Genomic DNA, 14,140 nt, shown 5'->3' on the forward strand with positions numbered 1-14,140 from the left:
TGCTATGTATTCCAGACAGGCCTCGAACTCATGGTGATCTTCCTACCTCTCAGCTTTCCAAGTGTTGGGATTACAGGTGTGCGCCAGCACACCCGACTAATTGTGGGGAGTTTGGACTCGTGGATTAGGACTTGCCAGATTTGTCATACCCTGAGCAAGAACCTATTTCAAAAATTAAAGCTATCAATAAAACACTACCAACATCTAGAGTTGTAGGATCTTCACAGATCCCCTGCAAGGTGTACAAAGGAAGGCGTAGAAATGCCCCAACTCAACCCCCAGAGCCAGCATTCACACACACACACACACACACACACACACACACACACTCTACATCATGAGTCCAAGGCTACTCCAAACTTTACTAATACCCTATCCAAAAAACAAAAGTTAATAATAAAGTGAATTATGTAAAAAAGAAAAATTCCCCCTTCTTTATAGCATTTTATTGATGACATACATTGCAATACTTTTATTATAAAAATAAGTGTGTAAAACTAAATAAATATATAAAACATGTTGTAGATCTGTCTCCCTTCTGTCAGGCCTTAGACCTATCCTATTTTCCCCATAACAAGGTAAAGTATGGCCACTTGCCATAATGAAAAAGGGTAGTAAAAATAGGTATAGTTGGGGAAACAGCCCAATACTGTGCAACTGAAAGGTCAAAGATTTAGTATTCTCATCCATAAACAATAATTACTGGGCCAGAGATATAGCTCAGCAGCATAAAGTGCCTGCCAGGCAGGCGTAAGGTCCCGAGTTTGATTCCTGATACCAAAAAGAAAGAAAGAAAGAAAGAAAGAAAGAAAGAAAGAGCAGAAGGAGGAGGAGGAAGAGGAAAAGGAAAAGGAGAAGAAAGGAGAAAAAGAGGAAGAAGAAGAAGCAGAAACAGAAGCAGGAGAAGGACGAGGAAAAGAAGGAGAAGGAGAAGGAGAAGGAGGAGAAGAAGAAGAAGAAGAAGAAGAAGAAGAAGAAGAAGAAGAAGAAGAAGAAGAAGAAGAAGAAGAAGAAAGGGGAGGAGGAGGAAAGAATTATTAAAGTAGTCAGGCATAGTGGTGTACACCTGAATCACAGCACTCTTGGAGGCTGAGGGAGAAACACTGCAAATTTGAACCCAGACTGGCAATTTATTCAGACCCTGCTTCAGACTAAAAAACAAAAAAGCTGGGGATGTAACTTGGTGCCAGAATTCTGGGTTCAATCCCTAGTATCACAATGTTTTTGTTTGTTTTTGTTTTGAGACAGGGTTTGGTCTTCCTATGTAGAGCTGGCCTTGAAGTTGCTATATAGCCCAGGCTGGTTTTGTAGCAATTTTTCTGCCTCGGCTCCCTGAGTCCAGGGATTACAGGTATGCACCACCACATCCAGCATTATACAGTTTTTTTTTCTTTTTTTTTTTGTTTTTTTCTTTTGCATTATACAGTTTTAAATAGCTCACCCCCAGCCCAACCCAGGCGCTGGGTCCTAGGTCCTTCACTGTTTTTCTTCCACTCCTCTTCCTGAGTTATGAAAACACCTCAAGCCTCAAGTCTCAGCTGTAGTCTTCTGAAACGAAACTGGAGAGAAACTGGCCTGAATAGCTGCTAGAATCACCCATCCCACAAAGTAGTGTTGATAATCTACTCAGGATTTCCTTGTTTTGGATTTTCAGGAGTGAGACTGACCCTTGTGAATTCTCTGTCCATTGGCATACTCAGGACCTATTGGTAATTTGTGTTTGGCATCTCTGTGCATTTGATTAAATAGTTTATTTTTTTATTTTTTTCCCAAGCTGTATGAAATCCAATGATTAAATAGTTTATGGGATAAGACCTATACATACTCAAGGAATACAACTGCTATGTGAATACCCATGAAAGTATAGTCACAATCATTTATGTCATCAGTCCTGAAAGTCTCCTCATGGTCCTTATAATCCCTCCCTTTCATTCTCTCATCCCACAACTGCTTTTTTAATACTAGTTTAGATTGCGAGTGTGTGTGTGTGTGTGTGTGTGTGTGTGTGTGTGTGTGTCTTATTGGAGATTGAACCTAGGGCCTTAGTAACAAACTACATCTCTAGCTCTTTTTTGTTTTTTATTTAGAGATAGGGTCTAAGTGTTGTTAAATTGCTCAGGTTGGGGGCTTGTGCTTGTGATCCTCTTGTCTAGCCTCTCATAGTGCTGGGATTACAGATTACAGGTATGTACCACCATATCCCACTTCATTTGTATTTTCTAAAATTTTGCATGAGCTGGATCATATGGGAAATGCTATTTTGCATGGGGTGTCTTCTTTTATTTGGTGTAATTATCTTGAGACTCACCCATGTTGTTGCTTATACCAATAATTTATTCCTTTTTATTGCAGAATAGCATGCCATTTTGGATATATCATAGTTTATCCATTCATCTGCTGATGAACATTTAGTTGTTTCCAATTTTGGCTATTAAAAATAAAGATACTCTGAATATTCATGTACAAGTCTTAGTATGGACAGGTATTAGTCAGCTCTTAGATACTGTTATGGTTTGAGAACTGGTGGTCAACTTAACGCCAGCTGGATTACATCAGCATGCACTGAGAGAAGATACTCCACCTGAGGAAAGTTGCCAGGATAAATAGGTGGAGAAGAAGAGAAGTTTTGAGAGGGTTGAGGCATTAAGGAGGCATTGTGGGTTCTCCTACAAGTTGCTGTCTGAGCTGTTTGTTCTGGAGAAGCTTTGGTCCTCACATCGAGCATTGCTTCTTGGTGGTGCCTTTCAGGATAGCCCTGGTCTTTGTTGTGAGTGTGACTTCTCGGCTCCAGCGTAGAACCCTCATCCCACTAGCACAGCTCCTTCATCCTGCTGGCATAGACTTTCTGGCTTCCACCACTGACACTTGGGTCTTCCCAGCACGGATCCGTAAAAGAGACTGGCATGAGTCCTTCTTGTGGGCTCTGGACTCCAGTTGGACTCGTGGGAGGCATTGTCCTGAGCTTTGGGTTTTTATCTGGACTCATATGGGACATTGCCGTGGGGTTTAGGCTCTAGACTAAATAATCTATGTCTTTGGTGTTGCTGATAGATTTCCTGCATCTCCTGTGTTAACTTCCAGTGACCGTTATAAAAATATTATAAACTCCATGTCCTAATCCTAGTTGTTCTCTGTGTAGAACCCCTGACTACAACAGATACTGTAACAAAACATTACATGGTACCCCATTATGTATCTAAAAAGAGGAAAGGCTTATTTCAACTCACAGTTCTGAAGGTTTCAGTCCATCCTCAGTTGTCCCCATTGCTTTGGGCCTGTGGTAGCACCATCCATCATGATAGGAGCCTGCAGCAGAGGCGGCCTCCTCAGTATCTCAGTATCTCTTCATCCAACCTGCACTCATGGGACCAGGCTTCCAATGAGGCTCTACCTTTTTAAGGTCTCATTTTCCCACAGGCTGGGGATAGTCTTTACTCTGTGAGCCTTTAGAGGGGCACTTTTGCAAACTATAGTGCAACATATGTTCCATTTTCTCTTGGGTACCTATCTAGGAGCAAATTGCTGGGTTACATGGTAGATACATGGTTTGCTCAACAAAAAAAGAGAAAGAAAGAAATGGAGAAAGAGAATGGTTGTCTAGCCCAAAGCCACTAAGATATTTTTCAAGATATTGTTCTTTGTTTTCTTCTACAATTTTTGTGTTTTAGGTTTTCATTTAAGTATATAATACCTTTTTATTTTTATTTTTTTACTTTGAAACATCTTTGAAATAGAATTCTAACATGTTTTTTGGTATCAGGACTTGAACTCAGTACCTTGTGCTTGCCAGGCAGGCACTTGTGCCAGTCCCAGGCCCTACTTTGAAACATTTTGAGACTTGCAAAAATAGTACATGGAGTTGCATATACCCACAACGGATGTCGCCTAATATCAACAAGTTACACAACCACAGTGTAATCATTTAAAACCAGGATGTGAACCAGGCATAGTAGTGAAATCTTGTAATCTCAGGATTCTGGGAAGCTGAGATAGGAAAATTCCAAGTGCGAGCCCAGGCCAGCAGTGATCTAGTCAGACCCTGTCTCAGAAAGAAAAGTAAAATGAGGCCAGGTGTGGTAGCACACACAGAATCTCAGCACACAGGAAACTGAGGCAGGAATATTTCTGTGAGTTCGAGGTCAGCCTGCACTACTTGCAAAACCCTGTCTCAGAAAGAAAGAAAGAAAGAAAGAAAGAAAGAAAGAAAGAAGAAAGGAAGGAAGGAAGGAAGGAAAAAAAGAAAGAAAGAAAGAAAGAAAGAAAGAAAGAAAGAAAGAAAGAAAGAAAGAAAGAAAGAAAAAGAAAGAAGACAGGAAAAGAAAGAAGAGCCGGGAGTTTAGCTCAATGGCATAAGTGCCTGCCTGGTGAGTGTGAGGTTGTAAGTTCAATCTCCAGGACCAAAGAAAAAAGGAAAAATAAAACTGAACTGAGGATGTAAATCAGTGTGAAGGCCCTAAATTCAATCTCCAGTACTACTAAAAACATATACACATACATACATGCATGTGTTATTATATTACCACATGCAGTACTGTTAGTGTAATAATTCACCCACCTTATTCAAATGTCACAATTTTTTCAACTAAAGTCCTTTTTCTTATCCAGGATCCCACATTACAGTTACTTAAATCTCCTCAGTCTCCTCCTTGGAGAACAGGTTTTTTTTGTTTTGTTTTGTTTTGTTTTTCTTGAAGAACACGGACAGGTTATCTTGTATAATATTCCTAATTGCATTTTGTCTAATGCTTGCTTTTCACTGTCGTTGTTGTGCTCGGGATCAAACCCAGGTCTTGCACGAGACAGGTAAGCACTCCACTGCTAAACTACATCCCCAGTGCTGTCAGCTGGTTTTTGTACATGTTTGTGTGTTAATGAGTATAGTTTGGGTAGTGTATACCTCAAAAAGCTAAGGATTTTGAATGTTTTGCCATACATAAGTGATAAGTATTTGAGGAGATATCTTTAGCCTAATTACATAATTTGCCCATGTATTAAAACATTACATGGTACCCTATTAGGTATTTTTTGTATCCTTATGCATCAATTAAAAATAAATTTAATTTTTTAAAATGTGTGCTGGATAGACATATTAGCACTAAGTTTTCTGAGAGCACAATTCCCTCTGTTTATGTCTGTGTTTCTCAGCTAAATCTACATAAATAGGTACTCTGTAAATCTACTGAACAATTAGATATGAACTTACTCATTTAAATACAAAAATAAACAAATTCCAGATACTTGTTTGCTGCTTTTTGTTCACCAATGATTCCCAAATATCTGGCTGACTTTGGCCCAGTGTAGAAAAATGTTCTGTTCACTTCCTCACCCTCCTTTCTCTATTATCCTGGAGATACTGGAAAGCTAAGAAAGCGCTCATGTACTAATGTGCACACACACAGGTGCACACGCACGCATACACATACATATGCACCCACTCCCCTACTTTTCAGATTCTTCTCTGTTACATGAAGGTACGCTTCTTGCCAAGTTGTCCTTTACTCTCCCTTCTTTTCAGCACCCCATTTCTTTTCCCAACTCTTATAAAGCCCTATTTTCTGGAAAGCCCTCTTTGATTTATTCAGGGAGCAGTTTTCCCTTTCCTGTTGAGCCTTAGCCACACCTGGGCCTCTAACTCTGTTGCAAAGGCAGGAAGAAAACAGCCAAGATACTGAACGGCTGGACCAGCTCAGAGTCCCAAGAGCAATGATGGATCCTCTAAAAGAGTCCCAATGTCCCTTTACCTCTCGATTCCCTCAGGACTGCCTTGGTTCTTACCTCAAAATGCTAATATTTACTTGTGGCAGTTCCAGACTTCTTACATGGCCTGGAAGCTGGGTCCCCAGAGATAAAGTTGGGGAGTACATTCTTAACCACTTATAATCCAGCCAGATGTGTTGATGCAGACCTGTAATCCCAGCACTCAGGAGGCTGACACAGGAGGATCATTGCAAGTTCAAGACCAGCCTGGGCTACAGAGGGAGCTCAAGGCCAATCTGAACTGCAAAGCAAGACTGTTTCAAAAAAGAAAAAAAAAAAATCACTTACAATCTAACTGGAAATATAAGACACAAAAAAGGTAAACAAAATTTTATTTTATTTATTTTTTGTCTTTTTTGAGATAGGGTCTCATTATATAGATCTGCACTTCCACAGAACCAGTTTGGAGGGTATGGGGGCACAGATGGCAGAAAACAGGTTGAAAGCCAGGCAAGATGGCACACACCTACAATTCCAGCACTTTGGGGGCTGGGCAGTAGGATTGCTGTGAGTTCTAGATCAGCCTTGGACTACCTAGTGAGACACTGTCTCAGGAAAAAAACAAAAAACAACAACCACAAAACAGACTAGAGATCAGCTAGAGTTATAATACTTAGTTCCCTTCAGGCTCACACCAGACTCAGGGCCTAGGTCATCATGTGCTCATTGTTCTTTCTCTCTGGGTCTTTCTATCTGTGGACTGCACCACGTAATTCTTCTTGACACTGAGTGTCCTGCAACAGAATAGGAGTAACATGTTTCCTATTCTTTTATGTAGCCCTCTTGTCCAACTTTGGACTGAAAATGGTCCAGGCAGGCCAATCCCCCTACCTTTATTCTCAAAAGGAAGTCATGGCTAAGGATGCCATGGATTTGAAGGTACTGAGGGGTGCAGAGCATCAGGGTATCAGGTTATAGGATACAGCAGGTGGAAGAAGTCCTGGCCGAGTTTATTTATGAACAAACAAGTAATATAGCCCACGCTGTTCAGTCTTTCCTCAGCAGAAGCTTCTCAACAAACACTTCATATATAGACCAGACCCATACCCCAACCTGGGGTACCCAGCATGTGCTTCAGATTTCTGTGCTGGGTGCTAAGACATCCCAAAGGGAAGAAAAACAGAGTTCAAGAGTCCTAGTCTGTGAGGAGAGAAGATGCATGGGTTTGATCCCCAGCACTGAGGGGTCTTAGTCATTTATACATGAGGAATGGGGAGCAGGGGAAGTGCAGTGCTGGGCTGGGGCATGTCTGGGATTGTCCCATAGCTTAGATAACAAAGAGGGACAATCGCAAGGGGGAACCTGGGGATTGAGGAGAGAACGGAGAGGTAGATATTAGAGGCTATCTAGTGTTGGGTTTTCTTTGTAACATGGCCCACCGTGGAGGAACGCAGAAGACATACTGAGACTCTGTGAGGAGCTGTCTCTTCCCCCTTCAATTTCCCAAAGGCTTTTCCATCTCATTCAGGTGCAACAGGCTGAAATCTAGGGGAAAGATACTAGCTGGAACCAGTGTGGGGCAAAAAAAAAAAAAAAAAAAAAAAAGGGAGTTGAGGGCAGGAACCAAGCTCCCCATCTGGGAATCAGAACTTGGAGCAGCAGGCCGCACAACACTGGTGGAAGGAAGCTGCTGCTCACCCTTTCTTCCCTCTCTGCATCCAGTCTCAGGTCAAACAAAAAAGCAGATACTGAGGTGGGGGTGAGGACGCAGAGGCTCTTTTTATTTTGTATTTGCCTAAAAGTTCAGGAAGTCCTTGCTGACATTCTTGCTTGGGGGCCCAGAATTTAAACTTAGTCACTGCCCAGAACCCTTGTTTTAGGAAAGAATGAGAGGGCTGTTGCATAACCCAGAGCGGGGCGGGTGTGGGTGGCTGAAGGAAACAGTCCCTTTTCCTCGCTGGCTGGAGACTGGGAGCGCTGGGGATGGGCGGGCACTGCCTGGGAAAGGGTGGGTCGGGACGGCTGAGGGAGATGGTGGAAAAAGGGCAGGCAAATGGGTGGAGGCTTGGACCAGTCCTTCCTCTGAGTCCCCTGGGCAAAGCACAGCCTGAGGAATCTAGAAACCCCACTGGGCGATTGAGAGGGAACAGTCTTGGGGAAAGGAGAACGGAGGGACAGGCTGACCCGAAGGACAGAGGTGAGGGTGCGGTCCGCTCTCCCGTCCTGCCCAAGAGCACCCAGCACAGGGAGGAATATCCGGCTCCTCTGACTCTGCCCACCCCACCCCTACAGTTTCAACTGGCCCGTTCCGGGCTGCCCTTGACCCCCGATATGGAGCCAGCTATAGCCTCCGTGCCTGCAGCCTCTCTGCCAACCCTTCCAGACTGACCTCCCACCACGCCTGGGTTTATGCAAGGTGTCTTCCTTGCACCCTGGCCTCATTTCACCCCTGGCTCCCCAGCCCCTTGCACCCCAGTCTGAAGGTACAGTGGGTCTCTACAGATCCACTTTAGGCCACTTTCTCCAGTCCCTTGCCCAGTTTTGCTCTTGCTCTCCTCTCCTGCCCGCTTTCCCCCATCTCCCTGGTCTCTACCCCTGTCCACATGCCTCGAGGAGGCCTGCATCCCTTCTCAGTTCACCGTGGGCCCCCAACTGCGCACTTCCCACCCCTCACTCTCCTAACTGGGTCGCAAGTCTACCCTTCCACTTGCTCGCGTCTTTCTCTCCCCCTGCCTCCCCCACCCTCTGGTCCCTCCAGCCAGCTGTACAGCTCCCAAATTCTGGGCGAGATTCCCAGGACAAAGCAAGAAAAATCAGAGCAATTTGGGAAATAAACAGAAACTGGAAAGGAGTGGGAAGAGGAAAGTGGGGAGGACCCAGGTGGTGGTGTGGGGGACTCTCTGGTCCCACCCAGTTTAGGGAATGCCTCAGCCTTCTCCCCCCTCCCCCTTCACCTGGCTCTTAAAGGGCCCAGCCCCTGACCCGCGGCTACTTAAGACAGAGGGGCGGCAGCAGGCAGCAGCTGCGCTAGGGTTGCTCTGCAAGGAGTGAACGGGGCAAAACTCCTGACTATGACCCACGACGGGCTGCTGCCGCCACTGCTGCTGGTAACTCTGCTGCTCGCTGCCTGTCCAGGAGGCGCCTTGGCACGGTGCCCAGGCTGTGGGCAGGGGGTGCAGGCGGGCTGTCAGGAGGGCTGCGTGGAGGAGGAGGATGGGGCACCGCCTCCAGCAGAGAGTTGTGCAGAAGCCAAGGGCTGTGAGAGGAGAGAAGGGCAGCAATGCGGGGTCTACACCCCGTTCTGCGCCCCAGGACTGCAATGCCGGCCGCCCGAAGGCCAGGAGGAGCCTTTGCGGGCGCTGCTAATGGGCCGAGGCCGCTGTCGCCCGGCCCGAGCGCCCACCGGTGAGTCCGCACCCCGCCCCCGCCCCCGGCCCGCCCCGCCCCTGTGAGCCCAGCAGCTGTCCCTGCTGGGTCCCTAAACCCGGAGGTGAGCAGCCCTGGGGAAGTGGGTAACTTCTGGGGAGCAGCGGCAAACACAGGACTAGGGAACAAGGCTAGGGTGTGGCTAGGGGATTTGGAGATGAAGCAAGAGATCTGGGGATCCTAACTTCGTTTTGGTTCCCTTTTTGTCTTCCTATGAGGGAAAAGGGCTGGAGGGGGTTGTAGGGGTTTACGAGTGTCCTGGCCTCTTAAGCCAAAGAGAGAGAACCGTTTTCACCTGGAGAAGGGAAGAGGATCCCAGACTCTCCAGTTCTGTCCATGCTGAGAAGTGTCTTCTTTTAATGCCACTGTAGAAAGCGCGGGAGCCTGTGATCAAAAGAGAAGATGCCGGAGGAGCCAGACTAGACTGAGATTAGGAGTGGGCTCCAGAAACCCGGGGGTGGTGTGGAAAAGAGGGAACAGGCCAAATCTGGTTTATGATTTAAAGAAGAATGGGAGGCTGAATCACAGAAATGAGTCAGCACGCTGAAGATGGGTGGCAACGAGAGATGGGAAGGGGCAGGAAATGCAAACCAACGCACGGCAGAGGCACCTGAGCTCCTGATTTCTGTCCTGAGAGGGATGAGAACAACCTTAGTCCCAAGAGCCTGAATCCATGTTTATCGGAATCCTTAGAATGGGTAATGAGTGAGCAGGAGAAGACAGTTTGGAGTGTGGTCATGATTGGATGCTAAATGCTGGGAATGAGGGGAAAGATGTGAGGTGAGGCGGGTCCTCTGAGGGAAAGATTTAGGGTTAGGACTGCAGAGGAACCTGCCCTTGGGTTTCCAGTAGAGGGCAAAGGATCCCAGCTTTCTGAGCATGAAGTGTGCGAAAGTCCCTTCAGGGGTTCTAATATCTAATTCTACAGTCTGAGCAAATCTGGGCATGATACATGCCTGTAATCCCAGCATTTAGGAGGCTGAGGCAGGGGATCACTCACACAAGTCTGAGACCAACCTTGGTTACATAGTGAGTTCAAGGCCAGCCTGAACTACATAGTAAGACCCTGTCTCAAAAAATATATATGGGTAGGCAAATTCCAGACAGTACATGCTCCTCTCCCTGCCTTATCCTAACCCCTATTTTCTTACCTCTTCCCAGTCCCTCCAATCCCACCCACCCAATTCTCTCCAGAACCAGGAGCAACCTGCACCATTGAGAACCTCTCATGCCCAGAACCTCTGCATCCTGCTTCAGCCTATCCTGGTTAAGGGCTGGTTAAGGGCTGAAACCAGATGCCCCTGCCTGAGACCTCTGATGTTGAACTGGTCTGAGCCACAAGGGACTAAAAGAGAGAGGTCCCCACTGCAGTGACCCAAAAGTAACTGTATCTCAGGCCTGGGAGGGGTGGGCTGAGTCACAGCAAGGTCATAGCTAGGACACACATTCCACTGGGGTCCCTGTTGACCTTCTCCTACATCCTTTTGTGGTCTGCCTCTGCCTCATCTCCCTGGCTTGGTGCACCCTCTTCTGGCCACTGGTGGGACAGCCAGTTCTTTCTACACTAAATCCAGAGCCTCCAAATAACCAGTTTGCAGTTTTTCTCTATCAAATTTTATTTTTCTTCTTTCTTTCTTTCTTTTTTCTCTTTCTTCCTTTTTCTTTCTTTTCTCTTCCTTTCTTTTCTTTCTTACCTCTTTACTTCCTTTCTTTCTTTTCCTTTTTTTTAAAGGCTTGAAAAGAATTTATTAAAGGCCAGATGTGGTGGCGCACACCTGTAATCCCAGTACTTGGGAAATTGAGGCAGGAGGATTGCTGCAAGTTTGAGGCCAGCCTGGCTACAAAATGAGTTCAAGGCCAGCTTTTAACCATATAGTGAAACCCTGCCTCAAAAAACACCCCTCAAAAAAGATTTATTAGAGGTAGATATCAGATATACTCAAGGGCAGAGTGGGGGTACTCAAAGAAATGAATCAATTTTTATTTTTCAAAATACTTCCCTTCATGCCAAGTGTGATGGTACACACCTTTAATCCCAGCACTCAGGAGGGTGAGGCAGGAGAATTGCTGTGAGTTCAAGGCCAGCCTGGGCTACATAGTGAGTTCAAGGACAGCCTGGACTACAGAACAAGACCTTGTCACAAAACAAAACACCAAAAAGCAAAACCCTAAAAGCAAAATACTCCCCCCTTATAAGAATTAAAATTACTCTGGGGAGTACTGTCAGGAAAAGTAATTTAACTATTTTTCAGATAAAGAAGTTTCAGCCAGGATAAGGTACCAGAGAAGTCAGGCTCTAAACCATCCATTTTTTCCTAATCCATATGAAGCCCTCGATTGTTCCAACTGCAGTGGGTTGGGGTAGGCAAGACTTTCCTCCATGTGGCACTGGTCTTTGGCACCTGGCTGATTTCTGAACTCTTCTCCCATCCCTCCTGTGGCCATAGAGGAGACTCTGAAGGAGAATAAACCCCACGGAAGTGCCACTCGCCCCCAAGATGTGAACCGCAGAGACCAACGCAAGAATCCAGGAACTTCTACCACTCCCTCCAAGCCGAATTCTGGGGCTGTCCAAGACACTGAAATGGTGCATTTGGGGCTGGAGGGAGAGAAGGTTGGGACACCCTCGGCCTTCCAGGGGCTTGGCGAGGTCTTCAGGGCCAGTCCTGGAACCCTGGCTGGTGGAGTTCTGAACTGCAACTCTTCCTCCTCCAGGGTCCCTGCCGCAAACACCTGGACTCGGTGCTGCAGCAACTCCAGACTGAGATCTTCCGAGGGTCTCAGACCCTGTATGTGCCTAATTGTGACCATAGAGGCTTCTACCGGAAGCGGCAGGTAAGATGACTCTTTTCCCTAATACAAGGGCCTGCCAGCCAGTGGAGAAAGGTGCTCACAGAGTCGCATAAAGACACTTGCCCTCCATTTCTGCATCTTCCTATGTTAGAACCCACACAAATATAAAGAATAACCACTCAAAAATTGTAGTAGAGGATTTAAAGTCCCTGAAGAATGGCCTTTCCTTGGCTCTCGAACCCAAAGCCTCAGAATCCCATCGAGGGTTTGTGAACACATGGATGGCACATGGCTGAGCCTCCCCTACCTGCAGTTTCTGACTTAATAGGTCTGGGTAAGCCTGAGGATTTGCATAAGGGGCTGGGGATTTAGCCAGCAGCATAAGCGCCTGCCTTGCAAGCACGCAGCCTTGAGTTCAATCCCTGGTACCAACTAAAAAAAAAAAAGATGAGTAATACAGTCTCTAGTGTGAGCTGGTGCTGTTGATTTGAGAACTACACTGAAAACTACTACTCTGAGCAGGTGAAGAGGGAGATGCAAGATGCTATTCTAAGGGAACTTTCAGGCCTCAGAGTCCTCTTCCATCTTCTCTGCTGGAAGCCTGGGCCTCACTCCTGATCTATGTGCTCTCCCACCAGTGTCGATCTTCACAGAGGCAGCGCCGGGGTCCCTGCTGGTGTGTGGATCGAATGGGGCAGCCCCTGCCAGGATCTGCAGAAGGTGACAGAAGCTCACACTGCCCGGCAGGAAGCAGTGGCTGACAGGGAGTGGGGCTGTGGAACCACCAATAGGAGCATGAGGCTTTGCCCTAGTGTTACTGGTTGGGTGATAAATAACTTGGGGGCTCTGGGCCTCATGATTACCTTCAGGCTCTGTCCTATTGTCCCCCTCATTCCTGGCCCCTTACACATCTAGTTGAAAAAATTGCTGGTGTCAGCTTGAGGTGTTAATAAAGCTGTGTGGGGGTCTCTGGCCTATGTCTCTCTGTCTACCTCTCACAGTTCTGGAGCCTGGGCAGTTTCTCTGCCCCCATGGCAGTATATGCAGAGAGAATTGTCTCTCCCTAGACAGTTACCTTCAGGCCCTCCCACTGCACTCTGAATACAGAACACAGTGGAGACCCAGACGGAGACACAGGCACTGTACCCTCAGATGTCACCCAGCCATACACTGGGTGGGGGAAGACAGAGACCATGGCCTCCCTCAGAGGTTGTGACCTTCTTTACCACATTGGTCTTTGGACATAAGGGAGAAGGAGGATTAATAGTTAAGCCCCAGCAGAAACTCAGCAAAGAGGAACTCTCAAAACACTTGTGTCTGTTACTTCCTGTGGAAAAGGAAGGAGAGTGTCATTTACTAAGCTCATCCAATGGGCCAGGCCCCAGACAGTGTGATTTACCCAGACTACCATATTTTGTGCTGATAAGAACTTGGTGAAAGGGAAGATTTTGCCCACACTTTTTAGAGGAAGCTTAAGTTTGGGTCCCTTGCCTGAAATCATGAGGTTTGAGCCTAGTTCTTCCATATGTAACAACATCCAGCTCTCCTCCCATGGTTTTTATTTGGCCTCCTTTCCACCTCATACTAACCCAGGCAGCTGCAGGGTAAGGCAGATGTTCATGGGCCCTGAAGATACTCAAGTTATGAGTGCCACACCCATCAGAATATTATTTCTCGTGTATCACACACCCCGTCCCCATGGTTGTATCACATACTCCATCTCAGGCAGCTGAACACAATGACACCCTCATCCCTGGCCCTTAGGGTGCAGGAGAGGGGCTGGAGGGTGAGCCCCAGAGAGGCAATCTCCCTCCTAGCCCCAGAGTGTTGAGGGGATGCAGCCATCCCTGTGGTAGCCAGCAGAGCAGAGCTTGAATCTGACAAGCGCCACAGTTAGATAACCTGTCCTCCTGAAAGGACTTTAGTCTTTGGAGCTGTTAGCTGAGCGGAGTGGAGCAAGAGCTCGACAGGCAGGTTGGCTGTGAAACAAAGGGAGCCAGCTGCCCACTGCCATCCCAGACCCACCATGGAGCCTGGTGGGGTCCATTTGCATGCAGAAAGAAGGGCTAAGAGGGGTGCAGCAGCAGGAGCAGAGGCAGCGACACTTTGAAGAAGTTGGGAAGGCATGAAGTTCAGCCCGGGGCAGGACAGGGATGCACTATTGAACGGATCCTACTACTGACTCCAGTCCTTTCTGCTAGAGTGGGAAGTGGTAGAGTGTGCT

The 14,140-nt window shown here is 46.8% G+C and overlaps 1 protein-coding gene across 2 annotated transcripts; it reads left to right on the top strand.

The window, feature by feature from the left end:
* Window positions 1-7,980: 7,980 nt before the first annotated feature.
* Igfbp6 (insulin like growth factor binding protein 6) lies at window positions 7,981-12,889 on the top strand. Of its 2 annotated transcripts, none has more exons than XM_005006452.4 (4): window positions 7,981-9,102; window positions 11,571-11,737; window positions 11,839-11,958; window positions 12,555-12,889. In XM_005006452.4, the coding sequence occupies exons 1-4, from the start codon at window positions 8,769-8,771 to the stop codon at window positions 12,675-12,677; spliced, it is 744 nt and encodes a 247-aa protein (XP_005006509.1). In that variant the 5' UTR covers window positions 7,981-8,768; the 3' UTR covers window positions 12,678-12,889. The 2 variants fall into 2 exon arrangements, with proteins under 2 accessions (XP_005006509.1, XP_003476314.1); XM_003476266.5 differs by having other exon boundaries at window positions 8,003-9,102; window positions 11,571-11,710.
* Window positions 12,890-14,140: the final 1,251 nt, after the last annotated feature.

Source organism: Cavia porcellus, unplaced genomic scaffold (assembly GCF_034190915.1).
Source record: "Cavia porcellus strain 051 isolate PalLab524CR breed Dunkin Hartley unplaced genomic scaffold, mCavPor4.1 scaffold_8, whole genome shotgun sequence".
Classification (NCBI taxonomy): Eukaryota; Metazoa; Chordata; class Mammalia; order Rodentia; family Caviidae; genus Cavia; species Cavia porcellus.

What these genes read in the sequence shown, in the direction of transcription:
- Igfbp6 (XM_005006452.4), top strand. Translation starts at nt 8,769, where the DNA reads ATGACCCACGACGGGCTGCTGCCGCCACTGCTGCTGGTAACTCTGCTG. An exon ending in CCCGGCCCGAGCGCCCACCG is followed by an intron (nt 9,103 to 11,570) that starts GTGAGTCCGCAC and finishes CTGTGGCCATAG; the next exon opens with AGGAGACTCTGAAGGAGAAT. An exon ending in TGGGGCTGGAGGGAGAGAAG is followed by an intron (nt 11,738 to 11,838) that starts GTTGGGACACCC and finishes TTCCTCCTCCAG; the next exon opens with GGTCCCTGCCGCAAACACCT.